The sequence below is a fragment of the Electrophorus electricus genome, unplaced genomic scaffold, assembly GCF_041902795.1.
Source record: "Electrophorus electricus isolate QZ-2024a unplaced genomic scaffold, ASM4190279v1 Scaffold32, whole genome shotgun sequence".
Lineage (NCBI taxonomy): Eukaryota > Metazoa > Chordata > Actinopteri > Gymnotiformes > Gymnotidae > Electrophorus > Electrophorus electricus.
Genome location: NW_027658605.1, coordinates 1154173 through 1178535, shown reverse-complemented (window position 1 = coordinate 1178535; position 24363 = coordinate 1154173). Strand labels below are relative to the sequence as shown.

Genomic DNA, 24363 nt, shown 5'->3' with positions numbered 1-24363 from the left:
GAGGTCTGGTTAATAACCTGGCACATAGAGATTGTCATATTCACTTCTCCTACGTCTGCGTTTTTCAGAGGGATTACAGTCCATGGAACACTGGTATGCTGGCACACCAGGCACTCTTGCTCGATATGTTGGGCATGCACAATGACTGACATACACGCTGTATTTTGCTGGCATTTAGCTGCTAATCGTTCTGCCTCAGTGGCGTTGGGACCCTGAAATGGCAACAAGTCTTCTGATAAGTCGTGGGATTCTTCATCCATGTTAATATGCAGTCTATGTTCTGACTGTGTTAGCTGTGTCTGATTTTCTCTATGTGGCAGTGCTACATGTGTCAGAGGCACACAAATGTCAGCCCCCACCCTTTCTATACAGCACAGATAGCTACCATTGGGATTGTTCCAGTTTCCTCGTAACTTTACCTGAATGGCATTTCCATCCCCGGGCGCACTGGCAATAGTAAGATTGACTGTTTAACTTCACTATCAGTTCTGATGTCCCATACATAGTTTCTGTTTGCAGAATAATCATAAGAACCAGACGGAACCCTAATGATTTGACTCTGCTTTGTGGTGTTTTCTCTTAGGTGACCTGTAATTGTCTGCTGCACTGGCTTATTGAAGGCTTGATACCATGGGATTTGTTCCTTGTTAGAGGTGCTAAAATAGCCGTTGTTTAACCTGGTCCAATAACCGGAGGAGGAGGTATCCCAGGTTATACGTTCGGATGTACTCAAGTGGACACTATGCCAGACCCCAAGTATCACAAGCACCAACACACCCATCTTATGGGTTTCTTGACGGTTCCGAGTGTTGAAAGGGTAGGCCTTGCCTTTAACACCCTACTCAACACAGTTCCAACTCAACCAGTACTTTAATATGCTGTCCACGATTCCCCCTTTGCTCATATGGCTACGCCCATGAGCAATTCTGATTAGGCCCTGCACGTATGATTTGGGTAGGCAAGGTTTGCCCGTAGGTGTGTGTGTCCAAGCACCATTGTACACTGTGCAGTCTAGTTATCTCCACCTGGTGCGCTCGGTGGCGGTAGCCCATGACTGAATCTCCCGTAATGTGGCCTGCGGGGTAGCAGCGGTTTCCTGTATTGCTTGCACAGCGGTTTTAGTTGCAGCTGCCTTTGCTACTCTATCTGCAAAATTATTCCCCTTGCTGATTTGGTCTTCTGTAGTCTTGTGAGCTGCACACTTAACAACTGCAATTGTCTTTGGCAGCAAAATGGCTTCTAGCAAGATGGCGATGTCTAATATATTTCCCCGAGCTTGTCAGGAATTGCCTATGTTTCCATATGGCTCCAAAATCATTAACAGTTTTGTCTGCAGCTAGTTTGCATGCTTCCGTCAGTGCTATTAGTTCAGCAGCCTGCGCTGAATAGGAGGATGGTAATACTTCTGTTTTAAGTATTTCATGATCTGTTACTACCGCGTATGCTTCCCTATTGACCCCTGTGTCGTCCCTGCTTGCTGACCCATCCACATAGAGGCATAGGTCTGGGTTACTTATGGCTTCTTCCAAGAGATCAACCCGCGGTATATATACTTCAGCTAAGATTGCTGTGCAGTCTTGTGGATCTCCATCCTCCTCCGTAGGAAGGAGTGTAGCTGGGTTCAGTGTTATACACCTTTTGACAGTTATATTAGGCATATCTAAGAGGGTGGTGTGGTATCTCAGCTACCACTGGGCTGAGAAGTGTGACACTCTTTGGTCCTGCAGTATTCGGTGTACTGCGTGTGGGACTAAAAGAGTAAGATGGGAGTATGCCACTATGGTTTAGGTAGCGAAATTAGGGCTTGTGGTCGGTTTTGAGACAGCTTGTGTGTATTTCCCTTAATGATATGCCCCAAGAACGTCACTTCCTCCTTAAAATTCTGTAATTTTGCTCTACTAGGTCAGTTAGATGTATGTTACATCTGAAATATTTCCATCAGCTTTTACGCAACATACTAAACAAAGGTTAGGAACAGGCTAACTCAAATCAGGCTAACTCTCAGCAGGTCAAAAGTACTTCAGACTGCAAACTATGATCTTGTATTTTATCAAATTTTATCATAATTGTAACGCAGGGAGGATTGGCAGGATACAAAAGAGGAGCCATGATGCATACAACGATGTTTATTTAGAGACATGGAAGACAACGTAGCAATAAGGCTATCGTGGGATCAAACACTGACAACGTTAACGTTTACACAAAGGACTTATATACGCAAACAATAACAACACAACGAAGGGCAGGCGTGAAACACAAGTGAGCGTGGCCACACGGATGAACACACACACACACACACACAAGCAAACGCACACGGGGAGACGTTTGGGGGGAGGGGCCGTACCGTGACAAGAATATGTTCACACATGCTCTCTCTCTCTCTCTCTCTCTCTCTCTCTCTCTCTCTCTCTCTCTCTCTCTCTCTCTCTCTCTCTCTCTCTCTCTCTCCCCCCATCCTTTCAGCCTTTGGGTTTCAATAATACCCCCAGGGCAGACAGAGCCACTATTCAAGCAATGTAATATTCTGTAATATTCTGCTCTGGCTCCTCCTACCTCTGCAATGACATCCTCAGCTTTTATTTCAGTGGGTGTTGCATAGCCACTCATAAATATAAGTATGCCCCTGCCTGAGCTCCTGAAATTACTACAGCCTATTAAAAAAAAACCCTAATGAGTGAGCTTTTACGTAACATACTAAACAAAGGTTAAGAACAAGCTAAATCAAATCAGGCTAACTCTCAGCAGGTCAGAAATACTTCAGACTGCAAACCATGACCTAGTATTTTGTCAAACATGTTTGTTATTACATTATCAGTGACTTAGCCTTGTTAAAGTAGATGAGGGCTTGTGGTCGTGAGAGAGTGACAATAAGCAGCAGCATAACCTTGTAGAGCAGCACCTGCTCCGAGTTACGCATACGCACCAACGGGTCCGTGCATCTCTGACTACAGGTGAACAAACCGGTACAGTGTGCTGGCGTAAGTGCCATTAACCACTCTAAACTGGAGTTTTGAGTGTATATACGTGGAGGAAGGACAAGTAGTTAAAGAGCATTTCGTCTCCACATGTGTTGTGGTTGCTGGCGGTACTGGTCAGCGCAGGGCACGTGTGTCAAAGCTGGACATACTCCTGTCCAGTGATCTGGCAATGCAAAACAGAGACACTGAGCTGCAACAGAGTTCCAGAGTTTTAACAAGAATTTTGACTTATTGACAACTCGCATATAAGAACAAAGTGAAAGATTTAAGATCATGCTTTTATGTTTCCAGAAGATTAACTCACCTGCCTTTCAGAGACGTGCAGAGCGGAACTTTCAAAAAGCTTATCAACGTGATGAGAATGTGAGGTTTAGGTTCATCTATAGTGTTACAGTAACAATGTGAAATATGGATATTGAGGTCAGCATCACTTAAGAGTGTATGTGTGAAACATCCTTGTCACCATAAATTTGTGTTGTTACAAAATTAAGCAGTCCATCCAGTTTCATTTACCTGATTTATTAGCAGCCTGTGCCCACGGTCTGACTCAAGTATTTTTATTTTTATTTCCTCCATGTTGTTTATAATAGGCCTACAGTAAGAAATCCTTTTAAAGGTGATCGCCATTTCTCCCATTGTATACTGTTGAAGCATACGAGTTTTTATTCACTGAGAGATATGTCATTTATGGGGATTAGGTACAGCGCGTTTTGTTCAGGACATTCACGACGATATATGGGCTAAATGGGATTGTAAAATAACTAGCTAGCTAGCCATGTATTTAGACAGAACCTGAATTGTGTTACATGGGGATTTTTATCCCATGTTTTTAAGGCTGCGTTATGTACAGCCTAGCATAAATAAATACGCAAGAATGCAGAGCACAAATAGTCCATAGTTTATTTTCCCTTCTATATAAGCCCGCAGGTTCATAGGTGACTAGCTTTTATAATTTCATGTGTAATTTGAGCATAATGGTGGAAACTTCAAAGAACAATATGGAAAAAAAGGAGGGTTGTTTACATAATTGCCCTTGAAAAAGTTTATAAGAATTAAACTCTTGTGTACCCCTCCGACATTCTCCGGAGGGTCCCTCAAAAGCATGTTTATATTTAAGTTGCAATAAAGGACGGGACCAGAAATTCTCTTCAACTAATTCTGATATCAAGTGGAAACAAGTTGTCAGGTTCTGGTCCGCACCGAACCAGGAACGCAGACACAGACACGTACACACATATCCGCACAAATCACCCACGACGACCACTGCTCGGTTCACAATCACACACTTATCAACCATCACGATCACCTGCTTCTAATTAACTCTCTCCCTATTTAAACCCCTCATGTACCATCCTCCAGTGTTTCCCATTTAGCATACTGTGGACTAAAGCTGAGCCTGTCTTCATGAGCTTCCACACATCTGTGTTTTTAAAACTTTTTGGCAGTGCTTTGTGTGACTAATATCCTGCCTTTTTATCCCTCACTCATGTCTTGCTCAGGTGTCAATATGTCACATAACTAAATTAGTGTTCTATTATTTTCTTAATTTGTACAAGAAGTACAAATATGTAGCTATCTAACATTTATAATGTGTATTGTTTCTTATTTTGTTAACATTAAAATGTAAAACCAAGTGAAAACATTTAAATGTAAAAACAGGTTTGACACTGCTTTGGATCTAGTGAAAATACTAGAAGCTGTCAACACCATGACCTGAGCAGTCTGCATTTAACACAGAGAGAGCCAGAGACAATGTACGACAACAACCAAAGGTATTCAGATCTTAAGGGAATCCTTTTACTTAGTCTTCAATTATGCACTCCATAGATGTCATGAGGGACAGCCTCACAAGAAAGGAGGCCTGGTGCATGGCATGCAGTGGTGCCTATCATGCGAACACAGAGAGAGACAGAGACAAGGTAGCAGACAACAACCAATGGTGTTCAACTGCTGTCAGGTCTTTCTCAGTAAACTTCAGAGAATGAAGTACAGGGCAAGCACTTGAACATGCACATGTTCTTCCCTGGATACAGACACTTTGCCTCAAAGACAGTTGCCTCACAGGTTTGTTCCAAAATGACTTCCCTTGTCACTTATTCCCTTATGCAACAGGAATCGAAAAGAAAGGTGTGAGCAAGTACACCCTCCACTGACAAGCTCCTGTTGTTTAAGTGTAAATGGATTCTGTGACTTGAACAAGTCTGCTCCTTCTCTCATCCAATATAGAAATTGCTCACCGAACTACAATGAGTGAACAAGGTCTAATGAACTTGCTGTGAGAATGATCTCAGTAATTAACTCAAAAAGGATACGCTCAGAAGTGATGATTTTTTTTAAAGTAGGAAGGATTTTGATATTTCAAGCTTGCCAGCAGAACTAGCTAGCCTAACCTGGGATGACAGCCAATGCACAGCATCACAGCTGGGGGAAACGGATGTGAAATGTCAGTTTAATCGGCAAGGCTCAAGGCAACAGGGTCCTGTCCCTTGACTTAGGTTGATCTAGAGGTATTTCAAGAAACTTCTCAAGCGCACTTTAGTGGCAAAGAACAATATTTTCACTTGAACAGGGACCACAGATTAAAAGTCTGATGCTCTACTGACTGAGCTATTCAGGAGAGAAGCAATATCAGAAACATTACAAGTGCAATGTACATGTATGCAAAGAAAATTGAGTTCATGTGTATCGCATTAAGATGTCAATCTGCCTATGGAACATAACACCTCTTACGAGGCTCGATTTTTGCTCTCAAGCTGCTATGGTTTTGTCATGTTGTCTAAGAGAAGAGGCTTTGGTCGGTGGAGTGAGTCTTTGATAACTAAGATTGTAACTAAGATTGAAACTGCTCACCGCACTACATCGAGTACACAAGGTGTAATGAACTTGCTATGAGAATGATCTCAGTAAGTAACTCAAAAAGGATAGGCTCATCATGATGCATTAGCTAACATTCGGCACTCATACACAAGTGTGAATGTTCAACATTCATTCAAGCATCTCGAGGTCACAGTCTGTAGTGTGTACAAAAGGAATCTAAAGAAAAGGTTTGAGCAAGTGCATCCTCCACTGATAAGAGATATAACTTTAGACTCCAATTGTAACATTAGAAAAAAAGATGTACATACAGTCCATTTGTTTAAAATGTTCTTTGATGTGAAGCTCATATTATTTTGCCCCCACTTACGCAGAACTTGATTGTTGGAAGAATACAACAGGGGAACTTTCAGTTGTACTTCACATGACTGACACTGTGTAGACTTTAACTAATGTACAGTTGTGTAGCTTTAGAGTTGTGTACAATTAGAGCAAGTGACCTAAGCAACATGTTTTGCATACACAGTTTGCCTTAACAAATCTATCACTTCATCATGGTCAGAATATTTGTTATAGATACATGTAATGCTTCAGCATTGCTACTAGTTCTAATACACTCAAACTAGTGCACCAGAGTGGGTGATGGTAATGGTACTGTTTGAAGCAAACCTATATGACTGGGGTTGGGCTTCCACACACTGTCCCTTTCTCCCAATTCACAGAACGGAAACGACTCGTTTTCAGCCTGTTTTTTTTTTTTACACAACCAATTTCCAACCTCTATAGATATCGCTTGGAATTCAACAGGCACCTGTTGCTACTGCACCTTTAAGACGGATGTAAGATAAATGAGCTCCTTTATGATTGGCTGCCCTGTATTGTGCTTCATTCAAAAGGTACTCAGAGCTGAAATGCCTGAGAAAGGCAATTTAAGTGGGTGTGCTAAACCTCTATAGGCTGACTAGGCAGAGATAGGTCAATAAAGTGTTCTTGTGACATTAGAAATACAAATTTCAATATGGGGGCATTTTTGCAGCTAACTAAAACACTGACCTAGTTAAGAATTTTAACATTTAAAATAAATAAATATATAATATATATTAAAAGGTGAATGTTACTTATTTCACTCTGAATGTAAAACAGTCCATATTGTGTTAAATGGGATTTCCATCCCATGTTTTTAAGGCTGCCTTATGTATAAAATAAGCAAGAATGCAGAGCATGAATAGGTCAGTCTTCCATTCTGTATCACATACCTACCCTTGATAACACTGTGGTAACTGGAAAAAAAACAACCCTTTTTACTCAGTTGTCACTACTTCCAATAGACTTCACGCTAATCTCATAGAAGTCCACCCCTTTCCGTGTCCTCCGGAAACAGCACTTCCGTTGTGTTGTGACAGGATTTGTTCCTGAAGTTGTATGCGTTTTCTAAATTTGCACCGCATTTCTAAAGTGTGTTACCACTTTGATGAATATGCTTTGTGTATTTGCAGCACGATGGGTTTTCCAGGACACCGTAATTTATGCATGTTTAATTCCATCTTTTATTCACGTACTAAGCCCAACTCTATAGGCTAATATTTATAAAACCGAGATAACCATAGAAACGTCTTCATCTGTGCTTGATACTTTCACGGAAAAACGGAACTGCTGCTTGTCAAGCTTGTTTCATCAGGTTTTATATCATCGTCATGACGTGTTTGAATTGATCCCAGGCATATGCAGTCCTCATCAAAATCCATGCATGTCCTAGGCTGTGAGTAAGCTATGTTCTCTCTCTGGTCACAGTTGGCAAATAAATTGTGCATATAGATTGTGGGGAAAACACTTTAGCACGTGTTCTCCAAAGAAGTGTCTTAATATGAGCTATCTAGCTAGTTCCAATGTCAACTGTAATCATAACACTGGGTTTCTCTCTGTGCTCAGGTGTCTTATTCGCATGCCAGTAACATGTTAGCGATATTGCAGTAGTGTGAATTTTTATGTTGCCCGTGATGAAAGGTGACAGCGAATAAAAATCCAAACATTTTTTTTGTTCAGGTCTTTTTAACGGTCATAACCCACACATATTTATCTAACAAAAAAATCAGGTTCCCTAAACTATCCCACATGTCATACTGAAGAAAAAAAAATCACTTGTTGCTAAGAGATAGTAGAAGCACAGTAATCCTCTACCTGTAAAAATAACTGAACGTTACAACTCTGGCTTTGAATACATTCTTATGGATTCTATTTACAGTGTGGTTATACAATAAAATAAGTTGTACATTAAAATAATTGTAATTATTTACAGGTGCACACGTTTGCCAGAGCGCAAGACTAATTGCGTCTTAAAGTAACAATGCTTATAGATGTATGTCTAGAGAAATTAGGGCGCAAATGTAAATTTGTAGCCAGTTATCTATGATAAAACGTAACCTGTCATATTTGGAACATTTCTCCTTACCACAGGGCGAGACAGTGAGGATTTTAGGAAAAAACATTACGCTACCTGAATTTACCAAACTATACTGCGGAAGTTAAAGAATCTTAACGTTTGAAACGCTTACACACACACACACACACACACACGTAAATAATATTTATTTTCAAGAGGGTGACAACGTATGAGAACTGAGAACTTGCATCAGTAATGACAAAATAATACATATTCAGAACATCTAAGAGTCAAAACTCCGTTTTAAAACAAAACAATGAGGTGCGCTGTATCGCGAATATCAGTTAAAGGACCTGTAAAAACCATATTTGATATTTTACTTAATTCTCTAATCGAGTAGATCACAGATTCGAACAGGATGGGCTGTGTTTGCTCGTGTATGAAGGTATGTATGTTTTTTCCTACACTTTGGGAACGATTTTAAATACGATAATCTGAAAAGGATTAAGATTTATTGTGCATGTCACGGAACGCTTCCACTGGTCACGTGGTATGGCCCGCCGCGTGCACTGGGAGTTCTTCGTTGACTGTCTCGTGCGTAACCTTGCCTATGTTGTTCAGCACACACCTGCATCGGTTTACTCTTGTCATGTTTGTATGTATTTAAACCCTTGTTAGTGTGTGCCTTATTGTCAGTCGTTGATCATGTTCACGGTCACAGTTTGTGTTATACGTGAGTGCCGGTGTCTGTATCGTATGTTAATAATCGTTAATAAACGTCTCCGTGGAGCGAGTCTGTACGTCCTGTTCCTTGACCAGCGGCACTCGGGCCGTTACAGTGCGTAACTAATTAGCATTTTCCTGTAAAAAAAACTAGCGCAAATGCAGATGATTAAAAAGTTTTGTTTTGTTTTTTTTAAATCAAAATGAGATTCTTGTAAGAATACCGAGATATCGCTAAGTCGCGATAATACTGCATATACAAATCAATACGTTTCTACAATGCTTTTCTACAGAAAAAGAAGAAGGAGAAAACGAATAGAAGTTGGTGGAGACACATAATCTCATCCTCCAAAGTGTCTGACTCCTGCGTGGCATTAGACGGTCACGCCGCGAATGTGACCACCTCCACTTCTTGCCCCTCTTCCTCTGAGGGGTCCCTGATCTTCAGTACTGCTTCTTCCTTTTCACCTGTGGACATATCCCACAATGCCTCTTCTACCCAGTCGTGCCTTCCTGGTCAAGCCTCCTCCTCCTCCTCATATGAGTCGCTCAGGACTACAGCAGTGATTGTTCCTGGTTAGAGCTCAGCAGATTTGATCATGTTGTTCAAATGCATAGTCTGTTTTTGGTTAAGGACATTTACTCCAAGTTTCTGTTCTCTATACAGAGGCTGCAGATAAAGATGTGGACTCCGTGCGCATTGAGAGGTGGGTACATTATCAAAATTCATCTTCGTGGCAGAGAAAAGTGTGGCATGGTGGTTACCCAATGGCACTGCCATTGTAACTTCCTTAGGGCATAAAACGAGAAAAAACATCATTGTATTTTTCATTCTTCACACCTTTATCTGTCTAAGGGTTGTTATGTGAACATTTTGTGCATAACTGGCCACTCTGTATTCATCTCTCCCTTCTTTTCTCTCTCTCAGGTTTCCGGCTGTTCTGATGCAGGCAGACACTCGTGTTCAGCCGCGGAATTTATTGCGACAGCTGCTGCACGTCCTCAGGAGTAAAAGGATGCGTCAGATTGGTCAGGGTGAGGGCCAAGGCCACACCCCCATCCATTCCGCTGTCGAACACCTCAACATTCGGCAGCTCGGGTAAAGACGAGAATACACACCGCGTTTTACTACACAGCCTATTAAGAGTAGATGATTTTACAGTTTACACAGGTGAAGCTCAGTCTTTTTCTCCTATACAAATACAAACATATTGTAATTAAATGAGCAGTAAGTCATTTAGCAGTTCTTCTTCACATTATGAAACAGCCATTATACTGACATGTAGTGGCCTGGATGTTTCAGAGCTTGTGCACTAAATCTATTTTTAACATGGATGACCTGTTAGGTTTCCCAACATTGGGAACAGCTGCTATATGAACGCCACTCTGCAGTGCCTACTGAGTATCTCCTGCTTCTGGAGACCCATCAGAGCTCAGTCATCCTGCTTGACGGATCCTTCTAGTTGCCAGATGCTCAGGTACCCGTTCAGAACCAGAGGCTTCACATGGGTCTAAATGAACTGTTTAATCATGAGTGCTTAAGGAGGTGCTGTGATGCTCAGAGATATAAACCACTTGGTCTCCCTGTTGCTGTGTGTAGATGTTTTTCAGATCTGCAGCAGGCCCAGCTCACCACTCGCAGCACAAAGCAGAAGGTGCAGCTCCTGGGAGCCCTGCTTGAGTGTGTTTCAGCCCGCTGCCCTGCATTCGAAGAGGACTATGAACAGGTCCAGCTAAATAGCCCCCTCAGCCATTCAGAACACATCAGAACCTCACGCAGTACCCTGCAGGAACTGCACACGGCCACCTTTGTTTTCTCACCGTGCTGCTGTTGAAGTCCAGGAGCAAATCCTCCTCTGATGTTCTCCTGTGCTGTCCTCCACAGGATGCTCATGAGTTCCTGATGCTCTGCTTACTGCAGCTGAAAGAGGAGGGAGAGAGACTCAGGGCCTCTTTCTTCTCTTACATCTGCCCTGTGGCAAACTTTGAGTTTCATATCAAGTCTGTGCTCACATGTACCAGGTAATTAGGTATCACTGTTGCATATCTCCTTTGTGTTAATGGACTGGTCTTAACCAGTCTTAACATGTTTGTTTAAAGTACATTTTCTCACGGAGAGTAGGCGCTTTCTCCGGACATCTCTGTTTAAAGTATTCATGAAAGTTTCATAACATACATAACTTAAATATGAACATTTAAAATGCTCACAAGTTCAGCTTGTATTCATCACATAGCTTTCAAATCTCAGAGTGTGTGTGAGTTTGGGAAAACATAACAGACATGGACTGAGCATTCTAAATGTTTTCTGCTCTGATGCTTCACATTAGATAAGATGTTATCTACTTGTAAAACTGAGCAAATTAGCATGTGATAACTCACACACTGTATAAGGGATGCAGGAGATTATTTCTGTGCAAATGTTGTAACATTTCTGTTCTCCATTTTGTGAAAGCTGTGGAAAGCAGAGCTGCAGAGTGGATGTCTACAACCACCTCTCTGTAAATCTGAGCCCTGCTACGACCGACAGCCTACACACTTACTTTAAGGTTGGTCACCTCACACACCCTCTTTGGATAAGGCTTCATTACTGTGTTGTAAAGGAGAGAATACAGTTATGACATGCTACCATTTTGATTTTATCACTCTCAATGAAAGGGTCTCTTTCTTTTTTCAGCCAACACTACTGGAGCGTTTTTGTGAGTGTGAAGCAGGCTGCGAGGCAACTGAAGAGGTGGAGTTTTTCACACTGCCACGGTGAGTCTCGTCTGACGTAGATGACCTTAAAGAATGAGTTTTAAACCAGTCCAACACACACACCCTCCTCCACTCACACACACTTCCAGTCCTTAAGTCACTTTTCCTCTTGGAACAGTATTTTCGTCCTCCACCTTAAGCGGTTTGACATGCTGGGCCAAAAGCTCTCAGACGTGATGGACGTCCCGTCCGAGCTGGATCTCTCTGCCCTTCCTGGGGTGGCTTCTCTCAGGCAGCAGTCGAGGTGAGCTCGTACCATCAACCCATGCCCACATACTTCTCTGTCCACCCATTCCCATTTAGCTACAAAATGCCGACTGAATGGCTTTGTGGTTTGTCCTCAGTGGAGCAGCGGGAACCCAGGACAAACCGCAAGAAATGCAAAATGATAAACTGGGGGAAAACTCCAGTCCCCAGCCAGGTAGAGTTGTGCCATTTTCTTACAGTGGAGTGATAATACGGCTGTGTATAAGTATCTGCCATAATGACTAAGTTCTTTTAACCCATCAGTAGTAAATGAGAGAGGAGAAGGACAGGGAGCTAGAGGACAGCAAGTAAGCCTACCGGTGAGGAGAGAGAGAGACCAAAAAGAAGAGAGATACAGGCTGAGAGAGACACAGAGACAGAATGAGAGAGAATGAAAGAGGCCTGTTAATACAGAGATGGCGTTCGATCCGTGATGCGTTTTCAGTTAATCGTATGAAAAAAAAGATGTATTTGTTTGTTGCAGGAATGTGCACCCACTGGCACCTACAGACTCCAGGCGGTGGTTTCTCATTTAGGTGACAGCATGGACCATGGTGAGTAATCTGACATTATTTATACACGTGCAGTAGAAACTATTAAATGACTAAGGACCACCGACTACTCCGACAGGCCACTATATCAGTGACACAGCTGAGGGAGAAGGACAGAGCTGGTTGTCATTCAGTGACTTAAAAGTATCAAGAAGCACTGAGCCAGCCATCCTGAAGAGCAGGACAAAAACAGCCTACCTGATTTTCTACGTGCACAGGTAGAATCTCACCTTTCAGACTTGGGAATGTAGGTACCTCAGTCTAGGAGCACTCTAACAGAAACAAGTTTTACAAGCTTTTATATGTAGGGAGTAAATTAGCCTTTACTGTGCCCTGGGACTGCAGGTCTCTTGTGCATGACAGGTGAGTGAGGCCTACTCCCAGCACCGGTTGGCAGGTGCTAACCTTCTTTCTCAGTCCTTTCACCCTTCCCTCTCTGCAAAAGAATTTAAAAAATTTTAACACATTAAAATGAGCCATTTTTTATTCTCCACAAAATAGTAAATGCCCCCTCTGGCGTTCTTGTTAAAACACTTTTTCCATATTTTTAACCCATAGATGTATAACATGAATAATACTATACTTGTCAAGTCAACATATTTAGATGAGGTGTCCTAGTGTCAGTTATTGTCTTCTAATCGCTATTGGAGATGTACAAGTCCCCTTTCTTTATCCCCAACATTGTTCATACTAAAAGATTAATTTATTTTCCAAGTAGCACATGGCAGTGATTAAACACCTATTTACATGGACGTCACTTCCATCGCCACATATGAGAACACTACCAGGGTGCTTCACTGACGGAGGAAGAGCTTCAGTCCTTTTTGAGAAATAACCAACTTGTATTTTAATTTGCAGATGTTAGGAGTGAACCAGCATCTGTCTATAGTTCTTTTAATTGTGAGCACACATATTTAAACCCTTGTTTTGTTGTTGTTTGTCAGTGTTTGACCCCATGTATGCTGCTTTGTTGTGTTTTAAGACTGCCTGTTATGTTCTAAGTAGTGTTAATGCTTAATGTTCTTCGTGTTTGGTTTTGTCTTGTTCTGTATGATAATAAACGTCTGTGGCATCTGAACCGCAGCTCATCTTTGCATCCGGCTTCACGTCACAGGAACACCGACCGTTGAAGGTTGCCTCGAGCCAAGGGAAAGAAGAAAAAGGGGAAGAAGCAGTGTAGCTGCTTCTACCCAACCCATGCAGGAGAATCCTCCATACTTGTGGGAACACTCCCTGTCATCACATCAGGGGAGAGTATCTCTGGAGGATTTTGGGGGGGCCCTGGTGGTGGTCCAGGATCAGATGCTGCAGAGTCCTGCCTACCTTCACTGGATTACCGGGACCCGTACGATTACGACTACCAATATCCAGGGACAGACTCTGCAGGGTCCTACTATCCCCTCACGGACTACCAGGAGGATTACAGCAGGAGTGAGGAGTATGTTGACGTCGGCCTCAGGTCAGACACCGAATCCGACCGCTCTGAGGATCCATCAGTGGAGGTGGAGGAGGCCCGCCATGAGGATCCTTCCTGTGGTTTATAGACCGGGTCAGAGGACTCTGAAAGCGACGAGCCTCCGATGTTAGTGCTTAATGTTCTTCGTGTTTGGTTTCATTTTGTTTTGTGTGTTAATAAACATCTGTCCCATGTGAACCACGGCTCGTCTTTGCATCCTGCCTTGTCTCCCACGTCACAGAACAGCAATTCATCTACACTTCTCACAGATAAAACTATCGCTAATGGCGAAGAATAAACATGTTGCAAAAAAGCAGTAAGAGCTAGTATGCAGAAACAGTGGTGTTAGCGCGAAACAGTTTCAAAAACAGGAGTCTCCTTATGAAGGAAGGAGGTTCTTATGAACCTCTGTATTTTGACAGCAAGTATTGACCATGTGCCATTAAAACCATGCCAGGTATGGTATTAATCCACAAAATAGCACATCAAATCTAATTATTTGGCTAGTACAGGGTTATGCAATATTCCCTCAACTCAGCAAAATGCAACAGCTTGAATTACTTAACTGATTAATAATAATAAAAAATCTTTCCGGACTATAAAAACATAGCTGACCCATTCGAAAGATTAAACATCCAGTGAGTGTGTATCCTGGCATGTTAAGGTAAAAGGCGTCTCCGACTGGAATACATTTAAGCGGTTTCGGGCGCCATCTGGTGGCGACTTGGAGTCCTTATCACGCTCTCATTTCTTTTGTATGGCGGGACAAATGTTTTGTTATCCTACCTATCGAGCAGTCCTACCTAGATTTAATGCACTTATGTACATTAGCATTAGTCCAGGCTTCTGGTGTTTATTTTGGATGCATATATTATAATTAGGCTACTGTGGACATTTGTATTTTGTATAGCTACAGCACCTGTACTTCACACACGTGTAGTAATCAGATCTAGAAAGTTGCCAGCCCTATTAAAACATTAGGTTTATAGTATAATAGTTTCATTAAACAGACAAAGCGTTAATCACAATAATTTGCATGATGATTAATCTTGAACCAAAAATCTCGCCAGGAGCTGTAGTTCTCTTTCCAGACACACACCCAATAAAACTGTGCTTGATCATTTCTTATTGATAGCCACTGACTATAGGATCAATAGAATAGTACAACCAAATAACCTTTAATGTTTTGCTTTACTGTAATACAATTTAGAATTGCGATGTTACCCTTTTAAGAAGAACTGAACACATTGTGACAAGAGCAACTGGATGAAGCTTTATTGACATGCTGGTCAAGGACTCACATCCAATATGTTTAAAATACATTAATTGAGGCCAAGTGCAGCATAAAAAAATATTTTAACTTCACACAGAACCAAAACCATCAACATCAAAATATAAATGTATAAAAATATGGGTATTGTTAAAAAAAATGTTAAAAATGGGGCCTCCCACAGAAAGGCATGGCACAGTCAGCGACTTCAATTCAAAGTTTTTTATTCAAAGTAAAAAAAAACAAAAACAAAAAAACACTTGGGCAGGTTGGTGGCGCTCTACACGAACTTGGGCAGACACTTGGGGCTGAGCGGGATGTATGTGGACATGTCGGAGTGCTGCGCCGTCACGCAGCTCATGACGTTCGCCCGCCGCAGCTGGGAGTTGGGGCCAAGGAAGGGAAGGAAGGGTTAAACAACAAGATGAGTGACGGCAAGGAAAGTGTTAGGAAGGATTTCATAATGGCTTTAAAAAGACGAGGCGAGGGCACCTGGTGGGCTGGACTTTGGTGTCATCTTCGTCCTCCGAGTCGCTGGAGATGATGATGACGCTCATAGCTGGGCTGGGCGTGTCAGAGATGATAATGGGCTCCGATGCGTCGCCCATGCCATGCACGGGGGAGGACACAGGTCTGGCACAGGGTCAGAGGAGCACGTCAACACTCTCAACACACACTGCACACTCGAGTGAACACACACAACCTATCACCAAAGTGTGATGGCACAGAGCCATCCAGCACTTGTTACAACAGTTGTACCCACTATGCAGACCCACACACTAGACCAGTAGGTCTCGAGTCCTGTTCTAGGGTTCCCTTGCACTGAATTAGTGTGGAGTTTTAGCGCTAATGCCAACCATTAAAAAGTGCAATAAGAAGCAGGGAGTACCTAGCCCGGCTCTCTGCTTGGCGATCTTTTGACCTCTTGAACCCGCCCTGCTGTGCCGGTTGTCCCACCTGGCTGTGCTGGGCGAGCCAGCTGCTGAAGGTGTCATTGAGGTTGGCAGCTGTGCTGGCCCCGCCCCCCGCCCCACCCCCACTGCCAAACAGGCTCTTGCTGCCATCACACCCTGTGCACTGCCGATTGCAGATCTCCATTTTCTGGAAGCAAGATTTCACACTGCAGCGAGAGAGAGAGAGAAAGAGAGACACGGGCGGGGGGCAAGTTACAGTACTACCATTTGGATTTGTAAATTAAGATGGTGTTCCTTAATTTTTTTTAAAAACTGTGACATGTAGATTGGAAGGCCTGGAACAACTCACTGGGCACTTTGAGGGAACTGGAGGAGGTGGCTCATGGTGACAAACGGGTGCTTCAGGGCCTTCATCGGCGTGATCCGTTTGTCAGCGTCCAGCGTGAGCATCTTGTTCAGCAGGTCGATGAACTCCCGCCGGTCTGCCTTCTCCGCCGAGACGTCTGCGCCTTCCAGACTGGTCGCATTGACCTGCGTGAGAGACCCAGGGGTGAGTCATATTAAACACCAGCAGAGGGCACCGATCCACCTAAGACGCAGCAAGTTCTGCAGCAAGTTACTATGCATTGCTCTGCCTTTCGTAGATGCCGTTCTCCAGAGCGATTCATGTGCGTTCCTCATTATAACGGCACGAACGCTCGACCTTTGAGCTAGCACCTTGCTCAACCTGCTCTACAACGTGAGCCGTGGAAGCTGTTTCTCACGTTCTTCAAATTCACATCACAACAGTAAAGCAATGCGTACAGTTATGTGCACAAAAGCCAAAATAACCTGCATCATGTCGTCAAGACAGGTGAAAATGTACTTCCGTGTCTCTTTGGACTTGATGCCATGCTCTGCCTCATGCTCTGAAGGCGTCTGGAGAAAGGAAAGAAAAAAAATCAACCATTCAGCTCCACCATAAAGTTACATGACATCATTAAGTTACATCCCTTATGAAACAAACACATGGTATTTGGCATTTAAAGACTGGCAAACCTTGAGTCTCCACAGGGGGCAGCTGGAGTCAGGGCTCCTGTGGAAATAATAGTTGCTCTTGGTCCCTGCGCTCAGCAGGTACTCTGCTGGTAGGCCCTGCGTCTGGGAGATGTAACGGATCTGCAGAGACACCACACGGCAAGAGGATTACGACTTTATTTTGTGTTCATCCTTCCATTTTCAAAATGCATGTATAAAAAAAAAAAGAAAAGAAAAACAGGCCATAGAAACTCTTATTTATATTATTCCTAAAAATAAGCTAGCCAAAGCAGCAGCTAAAAGCTCAAACCATACATTCACTCTCTTCCTTGCTAGCCATTATGGACTCCCTAACAAACTGCATAGTTAGAAGAACGGCCATTTCCATTAGCAACACTACGCCACTCTTTTCACAAACAAGATTTACGTCTTCATCACACAGTGAGAAAAGTGTGAAAAGAAAGTGAAAGAACCGACCCCAAATCAGCGAAATTCTACAGAGCTCCGTGAATCCAAGCCCAAGATGCGTGAAAAAGACTAGGCACAGCTCAAAGGCCCGTGTGCTTACCTGATCATATTCAGAGGCTCCCGGATACAGGGGGGAGCCCAGAAACAGCTCGGCGATGACACAGCCCAGCGACCACATATCCACGGCCTCGCAGAAAGGGAGACCCAGGATGATCTCAGGTGACCTAGACCAAAAACACAGATATCGCCATCATGAAATCAGTCTCGGCTGATTCCGTAGTTTGTGGTGATTCGGCGGCAATTGCTTTAACACAAACGGTGCTGAATTCATTCATGAAAATGTAAAAGGTTTAAATAGTATTTTGTTGATGAGTCCAGGTTTTTTTTTCCCCCCTACACACCACTTTACATTACACACCCACTATTCTAACATGGAACTATATGCAAAAATGCACTGACACTACAATGATGTTCTGTTTTCCATTAAGTAAATACAGAGTATCAATGCAGTTAAACACTGTTACTCGGTAAACAACACGGTTAATTAACGGTATAGCTACAATGCAACAGCAGTTTTGTACAGACATGACCAATACTAATATTACCAAAGCCTGCAACTCGGAGCATCTTAACTAATCTCAGACATTGAAGAGGGTTCATCAGGTATTTTGCTAAATAACAGCACTCACATGAATCACTAAAATTAAACCACTTATAAATCAAATATGAATCAGTCGTGCTCCAGTTAACTGTAATGCTTATCACGATTTTAATGTGTAGCAGGGTCATCGCAACTGCCAAAATGTGCAGCTCTACTCTAAAGCACACTCGAGTGCAACAAGTGCACACTTATTTCTAACACGCCTCAGCACGTGTCCCTCACCGGTAGTATCTGGTCTGCAGGTAGCTGGAGCACACGGCCTCGGAGACGTGGCTAGCCGAGCCGAAGTCGATGACTTTGACCCTGTACGGCTGCCTGACGGGGTCCACCAGCATGATGTTTTCGGGCTTGAGGTCGGTGTGGATCAGGCCCAGGCTCTTCAGCTTCATGAGCGCTTTGGCGACCTGCTGCAGCACGGGCCGGACGCACTTCAACAGAAGCGGGCTGAACATGCTGTCCTTCAGGAAGTCGTAGAGGCTCTGCCCCAGCATCTCGAACACCAGGCACATGTGCTTCTTGTGCTGGAAGCACTCATACGCACGCACGAAGTTGAACTCGTCTGCGTTCTCCCTGCTCAGCCGTCTCAGGATGCTCACCTGAGGAGGAGCAAATGAGGAAAGACAGATTTAATTTTTCTGCACTTTTTTTTTTAATACACATCCAAACAGGTATGGCTTATGCAATTGTAGCTAAGCCTTCTTTTTATAGTAAGCTTCAAGCTGTCGATGTGTTATCTGAACTAGTTCCTACTGATGCTTTGAAAATTAGAACTAGTGTGCTGATACCAAACACAAGTGTTTTTGTGCTACCCTGGCTGTATACAGATTCCACAGTGTGAGTTAGCACATCTGATACCAACAAACAGAATCGGGGCTACAGCTGATTCCATATCAAAAGCTCCAAAAAAGCAGGCAAAACTTTCCCACCTCGATCTGACCCTGTCGAGCAAAGAATGGATGGTTTTTCAGGATCTTGATGGCAACCATTTCATTGGTGTCCTTCTTGGAGCATTTGGCCACCTGGCCAAAACTTCCACAACCAAGGTAGTGCAGAACCTCGTAGCTGTTGGAGGCAGAGCAGAGGATTTCATTCTGCACCAGCTGGTATTCGCAATCACTTATCGATTTGCTGCTATCTGCGGTACAACCGGAGTACGCAATGGACTGGGTGGAAGAGGTGGTTGTTCCGCTCCTGGCCACGCGCTTGGACAATGAAGGGGTGTAGAGATCCTCCAGGATCTGTACGCTGTCGCTGCTGTGTTCCCCTTCTCTCTTCCTCTTCAGGCTGCACCGCTTCTGACGGGCGTCTTCTCCCCGCTGGCTGGACGACGACGCAGCCTTGTCTGAGGCTCCAGAGGGGGAAAAGACCAGGGCAGGTAAGCCATCGGTTGAACTGAACCCTGGATCCGAGGGCCAGGGCGTCCCCGGCCGAATCCGAGGACCAGGACTCCGCAGGTAGTAATTGCTCTCGAATTTTACTTTCTTGGCGATCCCACTGGAGGAATCTGAAGGGGAAGAGAATATTCCTTTAGGGAAAGATGAAAACAGGGCCACTAACCAAAGGAATGCTATGCAGATCTAGTTAGGGGCTATATTCAAAATTAAAACTAAAACAGCAGATTTAAAAAAAAACAACAACAACAACAAAACACGATCTATGATTTAGCTAACGCTAGCTAGCTAACGCTAACGCTAACCGCTAGTTAACTTCATAACTTACCCTCAGTGTTGATTATTTTCCCACCTTTAACCTTACGGAAAGAAGGCTCAAGAAAACCGAACGGATATAATTCATGATCATCCATGTTGTTCTGTGGTTCTTAATTTAAAGAATTGAAATTATTAGCACTATATCGACCGGAGTGAGAAGATTTCCACCAAATATCAATTCGCTACTCTACGGACTCTTCGTTCCATGGCAACAAGGTGACATGGACAGGTGTAACGTCATAAACTGCTGCACCTACGGGCCCAAACTGGCAGACTCATATAAATCACTTGATAGCATCGAATATTAAATACTACATTTATCAACATAACATTTCTTAGGACTAATACATGTACCTGCTTACCGATTTCAGCCGTCTACATGCATCCGTTCTCCAGAATCCCACGCTAAATATTTTGTGCTTTTCTGGTAAATTTCCACAACAATCGTGGCTGTCATTTTAAATGGCATTTTAAAACATGCTTCCAGTATAAGATAACTTCAGATTTTGTCAAAGAAAATTCAATTACATAAAAAGTGGGGTGGGTGACTTCATATGTTTCCTGGGCAAGTGGCGTGATTGGCAGGTGTTTCAACAAATGGAGGAGGTGTAGATGAAAACGTAGACCCTTCACTTGTCTTATTTAGTTCTCCTTTTAACCGTTTAAAGGTCCGCGTGCTGTCAATCAGCTTCCCATTTATTATAAGAATGATTTGAACGCCAATACTTTTGGACATCATGGAAAGGAAGAGGCTTATTTGAGCTGAAGTTTATGTGGAGTTGTTTGGGAGCTTCTAGCATGGACTAGCTACAATGTATAAAGTATACTATTTCTTTACAGTATTATGGTATAGATTCTGTGGATTCCATATATACATTAAATGTAAAATGTTGCCCAGTTATGTCAGAAATAGCAAACAAAAACCACAGGCTCCAAGTTACTGAAAGAGAAGTATTAAATGAGGTCCTGGTAGAGCATACGTGCAGGTTTGTCAGACATGTTCATGAGGAGTTTAACTGAAGCAAAATCCTCATCACACACCCAAGGAGTCAAAGCCTGCAAAATCCCCAAGTAGCAAGACTGCATCCAGGTAGCACTTGCTGATGGAAAGCAAAAAATAGTGCTGTATCCTGCTCTGTGCCTCATCCACTGTACCAGTCTCTTAGTATTGGACTTAGTGTGGTTAATCAATCTTTGACTGTGCTGATTACATTTATGTCATTTAGCTGACACTTTTATTCAAAGCGACAATTATGACTGAGTACGATTTGAGCAATTGAGGGTTAAGGGTTTTGCGCGGGGGCCCAACAGTGGCAACGTGGCAGTGAACCAGCAATCTTCCGAGAACAAGTCAAGTACCTTAACCGTTGAACTACCACTGCCTGTGTTTATATATTGTACTATTTAAAGATTTTGCAGTTACTTGGATTTTGTCAATATAGCAACATGCCCTCAGTCCAGCAGAACAGGAAATCTGAAACCTGATAAATTACCTGTTTCAATTTTTGTTTTCTATTTTAAACACACACAATCCCAAAAAGATTTCTCTGTAGTAATACAGTTCACTACTATAGTTATAGAATTAGCTCCAATTACCCCACAATATCCCTTTAAATTAAGCCAAAATTCAAAGTCTGAGGTGAAGATCCTATAAAGGTTACATAAGAGCTTGATGTTACATGTGTTTTGAACAAATACTGCCACTAAGTGCCAAAGAACTATTTTTTATAGTTACACCTCCCATGGAATTCAAAATACAACAATCAACTTGTTAAACACATTAATCACACATTGCATTTGAGATACATTTAATACAGTTTGTTAGTCTGTTTGTAAAAAACACTATTTTTTTTTAAAAATGAAGGCATTAAAACAAACAATAAGCCCAGAAACTACAATAATCAAGTTCAATAATCGAGCTGATGTTCAATGTCCGAATCCCTCATGTCTCTCCGTGTTCCTCTTCCTCTCACAGGCAAGGATACAGGCTTTCCTCTGGCCAAGCGAGTAGGCCACGGGCCAATGGTAGGGCTGGTCAGGGAGCTGGTGACGAAGGGAGCTGCTTCCTGATCTATCGTGGGATGACATCACAGACTGCTGGACCTGTAGGAGGAGCCAAAAAAAAAAAAGGGCACCAAGATATCGATAGGTATGTCAATATTCCCAGGCCCCAGCTAAACTACTGCCCAACATTGGAAACCTATTATAGCGTGTAATTATTATGAACCTATTATAGCGTCTAGATTCCACTATTACTGCCTCGTAGTAGCAGGGCTCTGCTGTACTATAAATGTGTTTCTGTCTTCTACTAAAAGTCTCTTTTGGCAGTGTAATTTATTTTGGTCAAATGGCTGCATGACCGTTTTCAAAACAAATTTATAGAGGTGTTGGTGAGGTGATCCTTCCTGAGTTCCCCGGCCAGCAGAGCATGAATGACCTGAGTGGGCGAGCAGCTCTGCACCATGGCACCGAGCGCAAGGTCCTTGTCCTCCCTGATGAAGAGGTTGCTTTCGCCCGCCTTGTGCGGCAGCATGCAGGCAACCAACTCCGCCTTGGCGTCCATGGCCCTCCACAGGTCGGTGGACATGTGCGCCAGTGTTGTCATGGAAGCACGCGACACCATGGAGCTCAGATTCTTCAACTGAGACAGTGGACATGGGGCTCAGGTGTTCAGGCACGCCATGGGGATGTGCCTGTTTAAACACGCCGATCGGACTCATCCGATATGTGGCAGATTTACTTGGTGTGTCAGAGAAGGAAAAGCATCAGTTTGTACTACCTACCATGTTTAAGGACAAGATATTCCTCGCTAGAACATTCCAAATTGACTCTTCATCAGGTTAGAACCATTTTGGTCACAAAACAGAGCAATTCCAGCTCGGACAGCAAAATGCGAAGATCCTTTTTGGGCCATTGTTTATATGATTTGATTAGAGAATCTTTTGTCCCTGAGAGGGCCCCTCTGGACCACAGTCAGGCACACATCGTGGAGCTTGGGAAGCAGGATGTCGGTGTGGTTCTGGGCCAGAGACTGCACCAGAGTCAAGCTCCCCTTCTTCTTCTCCCTAAAACAGCGTTAGAACACGGTGTACATACCTGGTGTTATGATATCGGTAATGCTAAACAGGTTTCATTAATAAAATCAACTTTTAAAAACACAGAAACAAATGTATTCGCTGTCAGGGTGACCCTCACTAATTTTTATATTTATTTTTCCAAAGCATGCCATTTGTGTATTTTTAGGTATGCTCTGTAATTATAGCTCTTTGCCACCTGCCTGAAGTGGGGCCGCTCTTCTCTGACAGCAGCCTGTGGGCCGCGGATCCTTCGCTCTCTCTGGGGCTCATCCAGTGGTGGGAAATGGCTCACAGAGGAAGCATCTGCCTCAGAGTGGGAGCTACTCTGGCTTTTCCTCAGGGGATCAAATCAAAAATCAAAATCAAAAGTTATTTATATAGCGCTTTTTAGAACAGATGTCACAAAGCACCTTTACAAATGTCCAAGTCCAAGCCACCAGTGAGCAAGCCAAGGCTGACAGTGGCAAGAAAAAACCCCACTAGAGCATGAGGAAGAAACCTTGAGAGGAACTAAAACTAAACGGTGGGCCCATCCTCCTCTGGCCGACAACAGTCACCACAATAATAACAATTACCGAGAAAAATATAATTATAAAATGAAAAAACAAGTAAAGTGTCTTGGTACAGGTAAAGAACCTGCACCTTTCGATCTAAGCAGACATGGTGGTTTATAATGAACTAAGAGTTCTCTAAGGAACTGTGGGGCAAGACCATTCAATGCTTTGTAGGTAATTAGAAGTATTTTATAATCAATATGAAATTTTATTGGGAGCCAATGTAAAGTATCTTAGATAGCCGTGATGGATTCAGATTTTGTCGTTCTAATGAGCACTCTGCCTGCTGCATTTTGAACTAGCTGGAGCTTGTTTAACCACTTAGTAGTACAGCCTAATAGTAGGGCATTACAATAGTCCAATCTTGAAGTAATAAATGCATGGACTAGCTTTTCTGCATCATGTGAGGAGAGCATGTTTCTAATATTAGAAATGTTCCTAAGGTGGAGAAAGGCCTTCCTAGAAATATTATTTACATGAGCTTCGAACGAGAGACTGGGATCCATGATACCGCCAAGATCTTTATCTGTGAGGGAAGATGTGACTGTGATTTCATTGAGGTTCTTTGAGTAATTAGAGGATCTAGCTGTCTCTGTGTCTAATAGAAGCACCTCTGTTTTGTCAGGATTAAGTGAGAGAAAGTTTCTCAACATCCTTTATGCATTCGGTTCTGATTCAGATATGCGCTTAGCTGCTGAACTACAGCTTTTTCTAGGATCTTGGAAATAAATGGTAGGTTTGAGATCGGTCTGTAGTTTGACAGCTGACATGGGTTGAGGTTAGATTTTTTG

The 24363-nt window shown here is 43.0% G+C and overlaps 1 protein-coding gene across 1 annotated transcript; it reads right to left on the bottom strand.

Moving 5' to 3' along the window:
- Positions 1-15452: 15452 nt before the first annotated feature.
- On the bottom strand, positions 15453-22528 carry LOC145655692 (homeodomain-interacting protein kinase 1-like). The gene is made up of 10 exons (XM_081709182.1): positions 22411-22528; positions 19159-19574; positions 18455-18828; positions 17672-17795; positions 17125-17244; positions 16918-17004; positions 16436-16617; positions 16062-16292; positions 15679-15805; positions 15453-15551 (listed from the first exon to the last, which is right to left on the bottom strand). The coding sequence occupies exons 1-10, from the start codon at positions 22526-22528 to the stop codon at positions 15453-15455; spliced, it is 1878 nt and encodes a 625-aa protein (XP_081565308.1).
- Positions 22529-24363: the final 1835 nt, after the last annotated feature.